Source organism: Physella acuta, unplaced genomic scaffold, assembly GCF_028476545.2.
Source record: "Physella acuta isolate Inbredline_101_S28 unplaced genomic scaffold, ASM2847654v3 ptg001559l, whole genome shotgun sequence".
NCBI lineage: Eukaryota > Metazoa > Mollusca > Gastropoda > Physidae > Physella > Physella acuta.
Genome location: NW_026733073.1, coordinates 74,665 through 92,570, shown reverse-complemented (window position 1 = coordinate 92,570; position 17,906 = coordinate 74,665). Strand labels below are relative to the sequence as shown.

Here is a 17,906-nt window from a genome sequence, read left to right as displayed (position 1 = left end):
AATACCTCATGACGAGGCGTCGGTCCTGAGGATAAATTGCTCACTAATGTTAGGTAAAAAAAGAAATGGTTCTGAGTTCAAGTGTTTCTGGACCAGTCTTAAAGCACGGTTACATTCATCCGACCACACGACCTTTTCGGGTTTACCCTTCGCTAGCAAATCTGTCAGTATTGCGTTGGCTCCACTACGTGCCCTAGGAAATTATTTTTTTCAAATCCTAGCTCTAAATTGGCAGGTCTTACTGTCAGGCCAGCGTCCTTCAATTTTAGTCTTTCTTCTTATTCCATTTTAGCCCTAGCTAGCGTCATGTCTGCAGCCCTCTCGTCCCTTTCAACCTGCTGCCTAGCCTTAGACTCTGCCTCTAACAATTTAGACTCGGCCCATTGCAGCAGCTCCTTTCCCTCTAGTTTAAATATCTCCCTTAACGCTATATAATGCTCTAGTGTTAAGCCTTCGTTAGCCATCACACCTTATTCACTTAGGTTGGATGCCAAAATTGTAGTGCTCAATACAATGTTAGGCAAAGGGTAATACCCGGTTGTGAGTACCGTGCCAAAGACTAATGCAAAAACACTTACCTCAATAAGTACAAATCTGTTGTCGTAGATTATTCTATCCTATGCTAATCTAACCTACAACTGATACCATCACTTCAATTGCTAAGGTAACAGAAACAGGTGAACTTTACTTCACCTGCACACCTTTGTCAACCATACCGAGTAGATGTATTTAATGCGTCTGCTTCTGTAATTTAGTGTAATAAATAATTAGTATAGGTCTAAAGTAATTACCAAACTATCTGCCCATGCCTTTTTGTGCGGACAATAACCCTTCTCTCCTTGCCATTTCGCAGACGGAAAACAAAATATCGGGTATTCGTTCGCCATTGTGAGATATTAGTCGTACAAAAACATAAAATATGCTCTAATTGTTTTAGATTTGAAACTTTATTTTAAAAACTAGTTTACCTCTATAGCTGTTTAAAAACATAACATTTTATAACATTATGAAAGGAAGACACATAGTCCATTATACGGTTTAAAATAGTATTAAAACAGAACAAGTACCTAAAAAGTATTATCACAATTTTAGAAACCATTTCCAATTCATGAAACGCATATAATGTTCTAGAAATAAAAAAATGAAAAACACAGCTGACATTGATAATTTAATTACTTAAAGATTTTAAAATTATTTTTTCATGTATTCAGTGTAGTTTGATAATATGCCTCTTAAATAAAATATTTAATGTGTTAAGTTATACGACACTTAATTTAAAAAATGTACAGTAATGAATATTCTTAAGATTTTAATTCTCATCTTTCTCCGTCATTCCATTGAGTTGATTACCTCGGTTTATATGTCTATTGAAGTGATTCAAGCATTCACGTTGGGTTTTAAAATAAATTACAAATTAATAAGTATTAAAACCGAATACATTTAAATCCATTTATTGTCGCTCAAGAAATACAATTATTACGCATATCTGATAACATGTTACTATACATAAATTCATCTTATTTGTACGAGAAAATAACTAGGTAATATAATTTCATGACTTAAATTATTAGTTGTTTGAAATTTCATAATCTTGTGATGACAAAATTAAATAACATTAACCATTAATAAATATTCTATCATACAAAAACTCATCCATATTTGGTGTCATCTGCCATAATGGAACTTTGAGAATATTATCTTCACCAATCGCGTTAACACCCTTCATTTCATGTTGTATCAATTTTGATACAAAGTGAAATAACCCCCATTGAATCTACACAAATGTTAAAATCTGAGTTTTTAATATGCCATACTCTAGCTTGATCACTTTTGACCCAAATTCATACCCGAAACAGACTATAGGTGTGTTTCGTCTCACACAATTCGAGTTTGATTCCGTTTTTTTACACTGGTCGGACAGCTGTGATCGAGGTGTTTTTGAGAAAATAATAAAAATTCACAGGCCGTGTTTTTCTTCTTGAAAAAAATATTCACCAATCTCAGGTGAGTAATTTTACCTAAAAATAAGTTGTTTGCATACTATTTCTTTATATTTGTGCTGATAATGTCCAATTACGGTATGTAACAGTTTTGATACACCATGCAACGGTATGACCATGACATTAGCTGGGACTACTGTGTAGTGACTTTTCTGTAGTATAATAATTAGTTGATAGAACAATTCCTAACATCTAGTAGGTAGACTCTAGTCAACTGTTGGTTCTTACACTAACTTAGGTTTGTTTTTCTTTCATATGTTTACAATAATAATATGTAAATTATAGAAGAAAAATAGTGTCAAAATCTGTAACAATAGTAACATAGTCAAGCTGTAGACTATTGTATACTAATTTTACTTAGATTTAGCACTTACTCAGTACTATATATATACAGATTATCAGTGTGCTACTATAATAAGCCTATAATAAAGGGTGTACAGTGTAGTGCTGCTATTGAAGACCAAAAAAGGTGTCATAATGTATAACAATAATAATATAGTTTTAGACTGATATTTACTAGCTGCTGCTTAGAATAACTTGCATATAATTCTCTAATCATACTAGATCATACACAGAGACAGTGTTTGGGTCTAATAAGCTTAGAAAGTAGTATAGTAATTATTATGGAAGAAAAATAGTAATAATATTAGGCATAGGCCTACATACTTAGTCTACTTATTATTTACCTCATACCGGTACGCAAACAGTAATAATTACTATTGGCATTGGTGGTTTACTTATGTTTATAATAGTAATTAAAACTTAATTTATAAATCCATGAAGTTCATGAATGATTAGAGATTGTTTTAGTGCTGACATTATTTTATTTATTTTTACAGGGTCTCTTTTTGTCTAGAGCGAGCAATAAATTTTGTCGCAAAACTGTTCTGAATGAAATAGATGGTAGACCTCAAGGAGAATGTAAATGAAAGTGAAGTTGGTGTTATATTTGATTATTCATCTTATGAAGTTACAATCTAATAACTAAATGTAGTAAATGTAGTATTGTACTTATTACTTGCAATTATTGTTTTTATAAAAATGGCATAATAATATTTGATTGACATTCTTGCATATAGTATTTATACTTGCAAATAAAATCCTAATCCTCTAGTATATAAAAAGTAGCAGTGATACATTATTTATATTTAAATTATAATTTAATTTGTGCATGCATGAAGATAATGTAAATAAATCTAGAAATAATATATAGTTTTTTTTGTAGTGAATTTTTTTTTTTTTTACAGGATGGGTAAAGATTCTCACAAAAGAATTCTGTCTGAAATAGAGACTGCATATTTCTTTGGTCACTAATGTCTAATTATTCATCTATTTATTTACCTGATGTTGAAGGTGTTACTGTAACTGAAATTGAACACTTAGAAAGTGATGTAGAGAGAATAAAGGGATTGGTTCGGAGAAAGTAAAGCGGTAGACTTTATTCTGATATACATTCATAAGCTGTAGGCCTACATTTATAACATGTACATTCATAAGATGTAAGCAGATGCTAGTCCAGCAAAGTGGTTAACTAAAACACATGGATGTTTTCTATTATTTGTGAGGAATAGGAACTGACCAACATAGTTTTTAGTGCAAGGCCTTCCGGCTGTTCAAGATTATTTTATTTCACACCATGGATAAAGACTATCTTAGTATACTGGGTGAAAGGATTTTCTAGATCTACATTGCACAGAGGAATCCAGATAATTCTTGAAGTCTTTGATATAGCAGAAATAAATCAATTCATTGGCTTCTAACAGTCATGTCTCTGGTTTCATTGCATAGGAAAAAGTTCTAATAATGGCCAAATATTAGCATTGTAGATATATTCTAATTTCTTTCATATCAACAAGTTTGAGTCATTAAAAACTACTTTGCATTTAAAACAATAACAATTTCAAATTATACTAGATAGAGGTCCTGCTGAGCAAAGTAGATGCTGCTTATTGACTTACACAATAAAAAGATGCATGGTTACTAAGAAATATGACATAAGTGGTAATAGCAATATTGTAAAAAAATGTAAATTACTATCTTGTAAATGAATTTCTGATGCTCCAGATTTGTGATGAATAAGTGTTTTACTCAAATTAATAATTACTCAATACATTTTCAATGATAAGTAAAAAATATTTTTTTGTCAATTTTAACAAATTTTTACCCACCGTTGCATACTGTATCAAATCTGATACATACTGTTATTTTGCAAAATAAACATTATTTGATAAAATAATTCAATTTCCTCATTATTTATGCTCTCTACACACCTCAGCCCACCTTGTAAGATTTTTTTTTCTCAAAAAGCTTTCACAAAATTAATTCATGAAATGAAGGGTTAATTAAATCCACATTTAGCTGTACATTTCTTTCATAAAGTAGAAGCACCTTTCCCGGGTTGTCATGTGACATACTGTTCAACACCAGGGTGAGGAGCATCTGGAAATTATTGTCGTGAAAAAACTCAATAGTTACATCTAGAATTACACGCCAGGTGGCGTTGATCTCAGCACACAAACCTTCATATTCTGAACGCCCTGGCTCAAGATCTCTGAAGTCTCGAGTGTTCAGAAAAAAAGTTTGTTTTAAGTAGTTGCTTAAAACTGTAACAAAACCTTCGTTGGGAGATGAAACTATAAATACGTGTTTTTGAAAATCTGTTAATCTCCTACGTGGTACAGTGCCAAGTATTTGAGCAACGTAAGCCACAATGTACAGCTCACACCGCATAACGACAAAAGACACCAAAAATATTATAGCGATGATGCACAAAATAACAACAGAGAAATAAAGATATTGCTGACCCACACACTGACGCAAAAATGTACCAATATTCCAATGTTTATCTAGTTGAGAATACAATCCAGATTCGTTGACACACATCAAATCTGAATAAAAATCCATTTAATGAAATAGAAGTTCTCACAACCACATGATAAAATATTTCCTGCTAAAAGCAAACTAAATTGTCTATTTTTCTTAGCCAAGTTATCAAGTTCTATTAATACGGCTTCCTCCAAGGTCGAAATAGCATTTTTACTAAGGTCAAGTACCCGCAAGTTTGGTGTCAGCTTAAGGTTGAAAGGAATTTCAGTAAACCTGTTGGTTGCCAGATAAAGTTCTGTCATTTGATGGTTAGTGGAAAAAGTATTTTGTGCGAGAAAACTCAGAGAATTTAAAGATAAATTCAGACGCTTTAGTGATTTTAAATTTATAAAAATTCTTAAGCTGTTAGCTTGAAAACTATTTAAGTCAAATCTGCAGTTGGCCAAAGCTAAATTTTCGACATTAAAAAAGGAGTCTAAAAATGTCGGAGAAAAATCTGAGAAATCGTTTCCTGAGAATAACAATGTTTTAAGTCCCGTTAAACCTTGAAGCTTTACCGTAGGATATATAAATCCATTATCAGTGAGATCAAGGTATTCTAAATTTTCATAACTAACAATAGATATATTAATATTTAACCTAGCTCGATCTATTGAATTCCTTATGCGTAAATATTTTATTGATCTGGATCCATAAAATATAATACCTCTTAATTTCGTGTCGTTTTTATTTATGAATATCATTTTTCCTCTTTCTCTCTATGTTAATGTCATTCTGTGTTATATTGTAATTATTTTTAGAAATAATAACAGGTTGGTTTTGCTGTGACTTTAACTGGTGTAAACGTTTTTTTTTCAGACACATAGTTGTCGGGTATTTTAAACTTACTTGATCCTGTTGTTTCTTCTAAAGCACCATTAAAATACACATTCTCTAAGTTTCTTAAAGTAAGTAATCTAAAAATGCTAATTTACTTCCCATCCACCGATTTTCAGACAGGTCCAAATATTCTAGACACGAATGCCAAGTTTCACTGATTAAAGCGTTTTGTTCCAAAATGAAGAGAAAAGACTGGACAAATTCAAATCTACGGACACAAACTTGTAGAAGGTACTTCGTTTTATCTAAATCGAGCACACCGTCGTTCATTAAGTTACTAGATATGTCTTCAAGGGGATAACCAATTCTAAAAAAAATTGATCATAGACATATTCCTTCCTACTAACGATTGAAGAATTTGTAGGGCTTGTTTTTTTGCCACAAATTTACTACATGTGAAAGTAAACCTGTCTAACAAAGGCAAATAGGCTAAGGCCATATTGCTAAAATTAGACAAGGAGCTCCTGCCCTCTATTGTTAATTCCGTCAAATGATTTAAATTTTTAAACGTGCTTTCAGAAATAGAATTCGAACAAACGCTCAGAAAAATGTTTGTGAGTTTACCTAGTTGTTTAAACTCTGGCCCAAAGTTGACCGTTTCTCCTACACTGTCTATAGACAGAGTGGTCAGATTTTTTATGGACAAAGAAAACATGAGGGGTATTCACTCTTGGTGCAGTCTTGATCTCGTTTCAGATAGAGTTCCTTTAAATTAATGAGTGGAGAAAATATGCCGTTTGGATAGCTGTTGTTATCAAACTCCAGAGCATTATACCCAAGGTTTAGGACTTCCAAATTCTTAAGACCAGAAAATGCATTTGTATGCATCTTGTATATTTTATTATATCTAACACTTAACAAACGTAACGGGGCTAAGTTTTTAAACGTATCGTTTTCTAATTCAGTCAAAAGATTGTAATCCAAGAAAATAGCGGTGGTATTTAGAGGAAACCAACTTGAATTAACACGATCCAATGAAAGACTTGTACAGTTTATGGTGACGTCCAGTATGCTATTTGTCTGCTGACAGGGTGTGTTCGTCACTTTGAACGTAGGACCTGTACTGTCGTGGTACGTCTGAAACTGTCTGATACTTTCTGATTGTAGCTCTCTAACACAGAAGAGGCAGAATAGAATCACCACAGCAACCGTACCTTTCATCATGGGCGTTTTATTGTTGTGAACGTATCTGTTTAAAAAATAATTTGTAATGATATTATTTGCAGTTACGCAGGTAGCGCGTAGTTGTGTGTGCTTGTTGACGGAAGGGTTGAGGGAGTTTAATCATGGATCACAATATGATACCTATCGTACTTATGTGTGGTTTACAATATTTTTAAAAAATTTGGGCTTATAGTTAAGCTGAAAAAAGAGGTTAACCAAAAACTTCTCTAAAAACAAAAGATTTATATTAATAACTAGCATATTTTGTGCACGATGATTCTAAAGACAATAAACGAAACATATATCCGAGAGATAAATACTGGAATAATATTATGAAAACAATAAACCTTATAAACATTATGTTTTATTCTGAGAAAGCTTTCGATTGCATATTACAGATATATTTAAGTAGAGAGTAACCAGACAAGGATGTATTCTGTTCTTACTGCTTTTAGACCGTATAATTGAGAGATAACACAACCTACAGAAAAATCAAGATAGACACTAGCTACCAGTCTAGTGGACGCAGTTGACTGCTATCCCCTAAGTCTCGAGTACACCTAGCTCCGATGGGTACCTAACTCACATTAAGTAAAGACAGCTGGGCATAGTACTGACCACAGTATCACTTCATATGCCGAGGTCATAGAAACAAGTGAACTTTACTTCCCTTGCTCCATACATCGTCAGATTTGAAAGGGAACTTTACTTTTACTTTAGCAACTATAATCTACTGAATATACTGCTAGTAATAATAAACTATAAAAAAACTAAACGGAATTTTGGAACTGACCAGAAGGTTGACAAAGACATACAATCACATGTGTCTGACGACCGCGTTATGCGTCCTGCTTACTGACGGGAACGACGGTGTGTACTTTTAAAATAGTATTTTAAACGTTTTTGAGTGTTTAATTATTATGCTTTTGAATACAAGACATTATGCATTTTGAAGAGGGCATAAAATTAACTAACAATTACCACTAAAAATATAAAAGCCATATTTAGTGTCTGCTTATTAAATATCTATAATCCAAAAAATGACATTCACGTAGGCCTACCTGTTTAAAATTTAAGACCACTGTTATTTTTTTAAATTAACCAATGCTAAATGACTTAGATAACTACAATGTGTGGTCAAACAGCAATGTGTGGTCAGTTTGCGACTGAGATTTTCTCTCCAGAAGTAGCAGGCAAATGATCAGCCAGTTGTTTGTAAACTCCTTTGTTCATAATGACAGGTTGTCCGAGGTTGTCTAAGTACACGTCACGGTCTACTACACCGTCGTTTAAAGAATGCAAATTGTTAACTAGGCACCTGGTAGACGTTGCTCTAGCTGTGCTGTTTACAAAACTTACGCAACATGCTGTAACTGATCTATCCACAGTTTTAAAGAAACCACCCTGCTGTATTCATTCTGTTTATCAACGTGTAAAAACGAAAAATATCAATTGATCCTCACGACAGCGACCAATGTAAATTATGCAATGTTTTTTTAAAATTTATAGCATTGTTTTAAATAGGACTCTGAAGCAATGGCGTCATTAGGTCAAATTTCAACTAGCGAGGTAGATTATGTGTCAACCCCTGACACACAGAACCTAAAAGTTTGAATGGCCCACTGGGGTTTCTTTGTCTAGTCCAGGATCTCTGCCTACAGGGGCAAGAAGGTGAAGTGCACATGAAGATAAATAGCTTCTCCTTTTATAACAGAATAAGATAAAATCGGTAGGCCTATATCTATCAACAGCTAACATAATATATATATATATATATATATATATATATATATATATATATATATATATATATACATTAATATTGTATAATCATATAGTAGAAACATAATTGTTTATCTGTAAAACAATCTTTTTGCTGTACTCTACCTTCATCTGTCCGGTTTTCATCCCGACTCCTAAATCTACCGCAAAGATCCAAGAAAATGTAAAATTAACCCTTGTCAGACAGGTAAATAAGATAATTCTACTATTGATTTCATTATTACAGAAACTCACAGTTATTTTGTAATTGTCCAGGCATAGTATTTGGCAAAGCAAAAAATAATAGTGAATTGAGATGTTAGATTACACGATCAAGCAATGTTGTAAGTCAGACCAAGTATTTGGTTGTTTTTTATCGATGTGCCGATGTTCATCGCGTTTGATCGAATACATGAAAGCATGTGTTGAGAAGCATCGATGTCTGTAAGAAATAAATAAATGTGACGAGAAATAACATCTTAGTTGTGATCTCCACGTTTAACTCATGTCAATGTCTTTAAGACCACACTGTGAGTGCGCTCTTTGTACCAACCGTGTAGGGTCACACTAACATAAATTGTTTGAGTGTTTGAGGTTAAATTCAATTTTTTAAATCATCTATTTATCTGCACATAGTAACAACAAGCTACTTCTCACTGCCAACCGTGATTTCCAACGCCATCCGTATTCCTCGTTACACAACTCCGTCCTACCGCGCACAACACACCTGCTGTCACTTGAACAGTCGCTTCCCTTGTTACCCTTGTTAAGCTACGTACAACAACATACACGTCAACACACCCGGCCTCGCGCAATACTACCGTATTCACATACACTCTGTGATCCGTCCCACGTAGACAGCTTTAACACTGATCACATCACCAGACACACCATGACATGAAAAGCTCTTATTGATGTGAAGAAGGCAACAATACAATACTTTACTTGATATTTATTTGAGCTCCTGGTAAGATGCTACATTTTAATGTTTTGCATTGCCAACATGTTGAAGTTTAAAAACAAAATGTAACATCATCTTTATCCAAATCTCTTATTTTCAACATATTATGTAGCTTTTAAAACTAGAACAATTTTACTGGCAGAATACTGTTTTCCTAATCCTCGATCGAGTTTATTATGTTTCAGATAGAATACACACTGAGTTTCTTTCCGACACATTTCAGGGGGTGGGGGTGGGGCTTTGGGGTGGGGGTGAGAGGACTGATAAAAGTATATAATTTTATATAATTTATATAAAATATGTAATAATAATATTAGAAATAATAAGAAAATAATAATAATGACAATATAATAATAATAATAATAATAAAAGTAATAAAAATATAATAAGAATAATTTTAATAAAAATAAGAATATGATAATAATGATAACATACTACCACTACTACTTCTACTAATACTACTACTTCTACTATTACTACTACTACTACTAAAAATAATAATAATAAGAAGAAGAAGAAGAAGAATAAGAATAGTATTATAATGATAATAGTAATAATAATGTTCATAATAATAATAATGATTATAATTACAATTATAATTATTGTAAGAAAATATGTCAGATAAGTTCAAATGAGCTGATTCATGAAACATTTTGTATAGAAAAGCTGTTTTAGTATATATTATTTTTTCCTCACACGAAGAATATAATATTTTAAGGAATAATCTAGACTATTGGTAAGCCAGTCACCAGTCTTATGTCCTTTGTTTGGTAGGTTAAAAGAGGATGATGTATTGTTATGTAGCTGCCACTCCATAAGATAGAAGCATAACCTCACAGACTATATGAAAGCTTAGTAAAAATCAAGTGCTCTGATAATAGACAAAATTGTTTATCCTATCTAATTAAAACGTAGCCTTTAATAAGGACATTTTTAGAGTATGCATATGTTTGCACAAGGTAAGGTTGTGATCTATTATCAGCCCCATTCTTTTATAGCTGGTAACCTGTTCGCGTATTTTATTTTCTATAGTAATATGTAATGAAGTAGATGGAAGATCTTGACGTTCCTGATGTGTAGTAATGAGCATTGTTTTATTGGAGTGAAGTTGCGTTTTGTTTATTCTTGTACAGTTGACAAGTTGGCGTTCATTCTTTGTAGCTGGCACTAAAATGGTTGAATGCAGTTCACAAAAACATGCAAAGAATTATCGTCAGCAAACATTTCCCACTGACCAACCTCAATATGCTATGGAAGATCATTTATTATTTATGAATAAAAGAGGAATGGACCTAAGATAAAGTTATGGGGTACCCTTATGTTGACATACTTCATAGAAGAGATGATAAGAATGTGAAATAAGAGATATCATGAGAGACCAAGCTTTTATTAAAGAAAATGTTGAAGTTGATCATAAAACTGTGGTCATACAGAAAGACTTCATTCACGCAAAAATAATTCGAAATTGCGCTAATTTCTGCACAAAACAGTGTACTTCCATTTCTTAGTAGACTTTTAAAGCAGAGAGGAAATAAATTAAAATTTTAAAACAGCAACGCTGTGAACCTTTAATAGTCGCTTCCAAAAAATGTATACTATGCACAAAAGACAATACGTTTTTTCACACATTTATCCATCACATTTAAACCAGAAAATATGGGGAATTATAATTTCAAAGCTTTAGTTATCATGTATTTGTTATTATGAACTTTCGAACACAGATTTAATGACAAGTTTTAGTATACTATATTGCATTAATAATCCTATTTTATCCTAAAAAATTAATGTCACATTTTAATATACATAGTCTTCCTGTTACTGATCACACATCAACAATCAATAAAAATTCTATCATACAAAAACTCATCCATATTTGGTGTCATCTGCCATAATGGAACTTCGAGGATATTATCTTCCCCAATCGCGTTAATTAAATCCACATTTAGCTGTACGTTTCTTTCATAAAGCAGAAGCACCTTTCCCGGGTTGTCATGTGACATACTGTTCAACACCAGGGTGTAGAGCAACTGGAAATTATTGTCGTGAAAAAACTCAACAGTTACAACTAGAATTACACGCCAGGTGACGTTGATCTCAGCAAACAAATCTTCATATTCTGGACGTCCTGGCTCAAGATCTCTGGAGTCTCGAGTGTTCAGAAAAAAAGTTTGCTTTAAGTAGTTGCCTAAAACTGTAACAAAATTTTCGTTGGGAGATGAAACTATAAATACGTGGTTTTGAAAATCTGTTAATCTCCTACGTGGTACAGTGCCAAGTATTTGAGCAACATAAGCTACAATGTATAGCTTACACCGCATGACGACAAAAGACAACAAAAATATTATAGCGATGACGCACAAAATAACAACAGAGAAATAAAGATATTGCTGACCCATACACTGACGCCAAAACGTACCAATATTCAAATGTTTATCTAGATGAGAATACAAACCAGATTCGTTGACACACAACAAATTAGAATCAAAATCTATTTCTACATTTGTTGTAAGAATCCACTTGACGAAAAAGAAATTCACACAGGCACATAATAAATCGTTTCCTGCTAAGCGCAGTATGAATTTTCCATTTTTCTGAGCCAATTCATCAAGTCCAAATGTTATGTCTTCCTCAAATGTCGAAATAGCATTTTCCCTAAGGTCAAGTACACGCAAGTTTGGTGTCAGCTTAAGATTGAAAGGAATTTCAGTAAACCTGTTGGTTACCAGATAAAGTTCTGTCAGGTTAGGGTTAGTAGAAAAAGTGTTTGGTGCGAGAAAACTCAGAGAATTTAAAGATAAATCTAGACGCTTCAGCGATTTTAAATTCAGAAAAATTCTTGAGCTGTTAGATTGAAAACTATTTAAGTCAAATTTAGAATTTGCCAAAGCTAAATTTTCGACATTTGGGACTGAATCTAAAAATGTTGGAGAAAAATCTGATAATTGGTTTCCTGAAGCTAATATTGTTTTAAGTTTTGTTAAACCTTCAAATTTTCCTGAAGCGGCCTTAAATCCGTTATCAGTGAAATCAAGGTATTCTAGATTTTCCATCCCAACAAACGAGATATTAATATTTAATCTAGCGCTGTCAATCGATTTTCTGACGTTAAGATATTTCAATGATTTTGATCCATAAAATATAAGACCTTTAAATTTCGTCTTGTTTTTTCTCTTAACATCCGTTTCATAACAAATTATATTTTCCGTTTCCTTGGACTTTAACTGGTGTAGATGTTTATTTTCAGAAAGATAGTAGTCAGATATTTCAAACTTACGTGGTGTGGTAGGTCCGTAGAAATTTCTATCGACGTAGATATTCTCTAACCTTCTCAAAGTGAATAATCTAATAAACGCTATGTTATTTCCAATCCACATATTATGAGATAAGTTCAAATATTCTAAACACGAACTCCATGTTGTACTAATTAAAGCATTCTGATCAAGAATAATTAGATTGGAATAACTGAACTCAAAACTACGGACACAAATTTGGATTAGATACTTCGTTTTATCTAAATCAAGCACACATTCTTGCAATGTATAACTAGAATATTTTGAATGGGAACCTAAAATAACTCTTAAAAATCTGATCGAAGTCATATTTCTTCCTACTAGTGGTTTGAGGCTATGTAAGGCTTCTTTTTTTCGTAAATTTGTAGACATGAGCGTAAAGCTATCTAACAAAGGTAAATAGGCGAGGGCCGTATTGCTAAAATTAGAAAAGGTATCCGAGCCATCTATTGTTAAGTCCGTTAAATGATTTAAATTTTTAAACGCGCTTTCAGAAATAGAATTGGAACAAACATTCAAAACAAAATGTGTGAGTTTACCAAGTTTTTTAAACTCTGGTCCTAAGTTGACCGTTTCTCCTATACTGTCTATAGACAGAGTGGTCAAATTTGTTAGTGGACAAAGAAAACATGAAGGGTATTCACTCTTGATGTAATTTGTGTCTTGTCTCAGATAGAGTTCCTTTAAGTTAATGAGTACAGAAAATATGCCGTCTGGATAGCTGTTGTTATCAAACTCCAGAGCATTATACTCTAGGTTTAGGACTTCCAGATTCGTAAGGCCAGAAAATGCATTTGTATGTATCTTGTATATTTTATTATACCTTATACTTAAAAAACGTAACTGTGTTAAGTTTTTAAACGTTTCGTTTTTTATTTCAGTCAAAAGATTGTAATCCAAGTAAATAACGGTTGTATTTAGAGGAAACCAACTTGAATTAACACGATCCAATGAAACCCGGGTACAGTTTATGATGACGTCCAGTATGTTATTTGTTTGCTGACAGGGTGTGTTTGTCAATTTGAACGTTGGACCTGTACTGTCGTGGTACGTCTGAAACTGTCTGGTACTTTCTGCTTGTAGCTCTCTTACACAGAAGAGCACAAATAGTATCAATGTTGCAAACATTTGATTCATCCTGGTGGTTTATTCCCGTCTAGAAATCTGTTTCAATAAAAAATAAAGTATTTCTCATTTTATTAATACCAACCGCGTTGGCTGCGCGCTGAGAGTGTTTTTCGAAAGGGTTAAAGGAAATTAGAACTTTTAAATTTTCATTTATATGAGACAATGCGTTCGTGTTGGATTCAATTTTAACATTAAATTATACACACACACACACACACACACACACACACACATATATATATATATATATATATATATATATATATATATATATATATATATATATATATATATATATATATATATATATATATATATATATATATAATAGTCAGAGTTTCTTCCAGGCGTCTCTTCGGGGGGGGGGGGGGGGGGGGTCGAAGAAAATCTTCTTCCCCCCGAAAGAAATGGAATTTTTATAGAAACCATATACTTTTACCGGCGTCCGCCCCCCCCCCCCCCCTCCCCCTCGTTGAAAAAAGTTTGGAAGAAACACTGATGATAGGCTTTCGTGGTTGGGCCTGTAAATCATGGAAGCATATTCAGAAAGAACAGCAGGCTGAAATCGGAGTCGACTGTGTATAAAGCGCAAAACGTGATGAGATTTGGGATTCTGGAGCAAATCTCGTGCAACACTACAATTAAGATGTGTAATATTACGTCAGATAAAAAAATTACCGGTTCAACACGTGAAAGCTTACACGGCGTCTTCACAGCGAGAAATAACTGATTAAATGAACGAGTTTTTAAAGTAAAATCTCACCTATGGCATACAGAATGTCTAATATCAATCAGTCTTACATTGTGTGGCTTTTCTTCTGTCCCCAGACATTCTAATAGCGATAACAACGAATCATTTAGAAACAGTTTCACTTTCTGGACTCGTTAGTTGACTAGTGACTGATCGTTACAGGAACGTCAACTACCTAGAAAGTTTTATTGAACCGCAGTGTAGAAGTGAAAACATGTTAAGGAACGGTCCCGGATAGGCGTTGCTCTAGCTGTATTCTTTTGAACAGTTGGCAACATGTCGCAACTGATTTATCAACACTTTTCACCAAGCGACGCGACGATTATCATTCAGCGCATTGAACTGTACAAGTGTAAGGGCGATTTACGATTTTCCTAGTCGTTAGTGTCGGTAAACGATTTCTTGTTTTGTATTACGTTCTGTCTTCTAGTACTACCCCCTCCCTTACCACAACACCCATATAACTCGATATGTTATAGCGGATAAAAAGCGTAGTCGTTCGAAGACACCGAAAAAAGAAATTGACTGAAAGGCAACTTTACATTAGAAGGGGGGGGGGGGCTGAGGGGTGTAGATTTTCTGATATCTAATATACTCAGATCTCAGGATAACTATGGATGTATATTTAGCACCCCACCTCTCCCCCAATTCGTTAATAAATACAGTTAACCAAAGTCAAGGCCAAATCTTCCTGTTCATATTAATAGGATTTACTCATTTTTCTGTATAATAGTTTTCCTGGTACTAATGTAATAAAACAAATACACCCACCTTATGTTTGCCGAACGTTTTGACATTACGTCGAAGGTGCCATTTCAGCACAAATATAATCAAGTTGTAAGCAGGAATGTAATTAAGTTACCACATTGTATACTGGCTGTCGTATCACGTGTATAATATTTTAGAACAGGGCCGACCCATTTTAAAAGCCATCAAATTATATCTTCATTTACCATGTTTTCTGAAATCATTCCAAATATTATACCTAGTAAAACAGACTTTAAAGTATATAGACCTGTGTCATATAATTTTTCTCAATGTTAGCTTAATATACATTTCAAGCCTAATAAAGTAATGGAACTGTCGTTTGCTGAAAGGGTTTCTGGGAGATACACAACTCCAGGGGCGGAACTACCGTGCCGTCAGACCCTGCAATGCGGGGGCGGGGGGGGGCACGCCATTTAGGGGCCCACAGCCGACCCTAATAATTATATATATAGGCATATATATATATATATATATATATATATATATATATATATATATATATATATATAAATGGGGGGGGGGGTCTAAATTTTTTTTTGCGGGGTGGCCCTTTTTCTCTAGTTCCGCCACTGCTCCACTCTCTTCGTTCCCCTACGCCTCCGATTGGATATGTAAACACCCTAAAATAAAAGCTTTAGTCTATTTTAGTAATTGGATAATGTGTGTGTAAAGGGGGTGGGGGGGTTAATCACGTTATATCAGCATAAAATGATCAAATAATCTACACTACAACCGCCTATCAAAAATAATAATTATTTTATTGACTCTTACCAGAGCCTTGTAAAGTAAATCTAATCACAGGTTAATATTTGGTATGCTTCTGTATGTTTTAAAACAAAAATACATTGCTGTATTAATTTAATTAATTTTGCTTTATTTTAAAGCGTGAATTTCCAACAAGAAATTTTTTTTTAATGGACCACTAGCCGGATAAGCCTACAGACATTTGTTATTGCTTTCTTATTGGAATAATGTTAATAGCAGCATAACATTTCCTTTTACATCTGATTGCTATAATGATCCAGTTACAACAGCCGCCCCCCCCCCCCGGATTATTATCCCAAGGTTAACCCCCCCCCCCGGATTATTATCGCAAGGTTAAACCTACACGATCACCTGATATGTCAATCATTTACCTTGACCTACTTAACCAGACACCGCGACCAGAGCTATATTTAACTTTTTTTAGTTGTTCACGTAAAATTAGCTCGACTACTTAAGCTGAATTCAACACAATTGAATTCTAGACCTATCTAGTTAGCTAATCTGTATTTTCAAACCTCCTTTTTCAATTCATATTTTGTAACTTTTGAATTTCAAGCCTGTTCGTAACCCCCAAACGCATAATACGTTTTCGTAGCGGCATTGAGTGGCTAGATCACCGAGTGGAATGTAGTATTTTCCCAGGAAGTACACGAATCATGTGACCTCTACGATGTCACGGTTCAGTAGTTGTAAGGATTTAACAACTTTCTGCGAGGTCGCTTTGGTTTTTTTTATTTGAGGTGCGGGCCACGTGTTACGATAAGCCACAGAAAACCAGGTGGGTACAATAGGGTGACTATATCGGTTGACACACGGTGCGATTACTCAGGGTATGGCCCCCGAAAGAACACATGATATATAAGGTGTACACACATTCTAGGTAATAAGGTACTGTCTTCAAGCAGGTTTTAGCGCAATTTCCATACTGGCAATTGCGTTTAATAATGCGTCATTTCTGGATGGATGGATGGATGTGTGGATGTGTGGATGTGTGTCCGCAGCTTTAAGTCGTATCTCCTCCTCAACGAAGCAATATCGAGGACTAGTTTCAAAGCAAATATGTTAAGCAAGTTCCGAGGATGATTGTGGGCCAAAAAAATTCCCGGAATTCCTTTCTGGATTTCCCGGAAAAGCCAAAAAACCTCGAAAAAATGCAGTTTTTGGCCCATATCTCGGCAACCAGACCACTTAGCGACTTGAAACATTTACCAATCGATTCCTGCCATAATTAAGAACAATATTGCCGAAGAAAGTTTTCAAAAATATCCTTTCGTTTGGTCAAAAAAAAAAATTAAAAATTACATAACAACACATACAAGCCGATCGTTCTCCTAGCTTGATCGCACTTAAATTGTCACTAGACTTTTTATTAGCTTGTTTTGCTTAAAGATCTCTATAGCCTGAATAAACGAATTACCCATTAGTTATCTTTCATTTGCATCACTTGTCTGGTGAGGCACCCCGTCAAAAGAGCGCACGACAAAAGAGCGCCGACATAAGAGCGCAGACAAAAGAGCGCCGACATAAGAGCGCCGACATAAGAGCGCACTAATTTCCCGACAAAAGAGCGCCGACATAAGAGCGCAAACTAAAAATAGAAAAACCATATTTAA

The 17,906-nt window shown here is 33.9% G+C and overlaps 1 protein-coding gene across 1 annotated transcript; it reads right to left on the bottom strand.

The window, feature by feature from the left end:
• Positions 1–10,334: 10,334 nt before the first annotated feature.
• LOC131928872 (toll-like receptor 13) lies at positions 10,335–14,036 on the bottom strand. The gene has a single exon (XM_059285021.1). It carries the CDS (start codon positions 14,016–14,018, stop codon positions 11,421–11,423), a length of 2,598 nt encoding a protein of 865 aa, XP_059141004.1. The 5' UTR covers positions 14,019–14,036; the 3' UTR covers positions 10,335–11,420.
• Between the last annotated feature and the right edge of the window lie 3,870 nt (positions 14,037–17,906).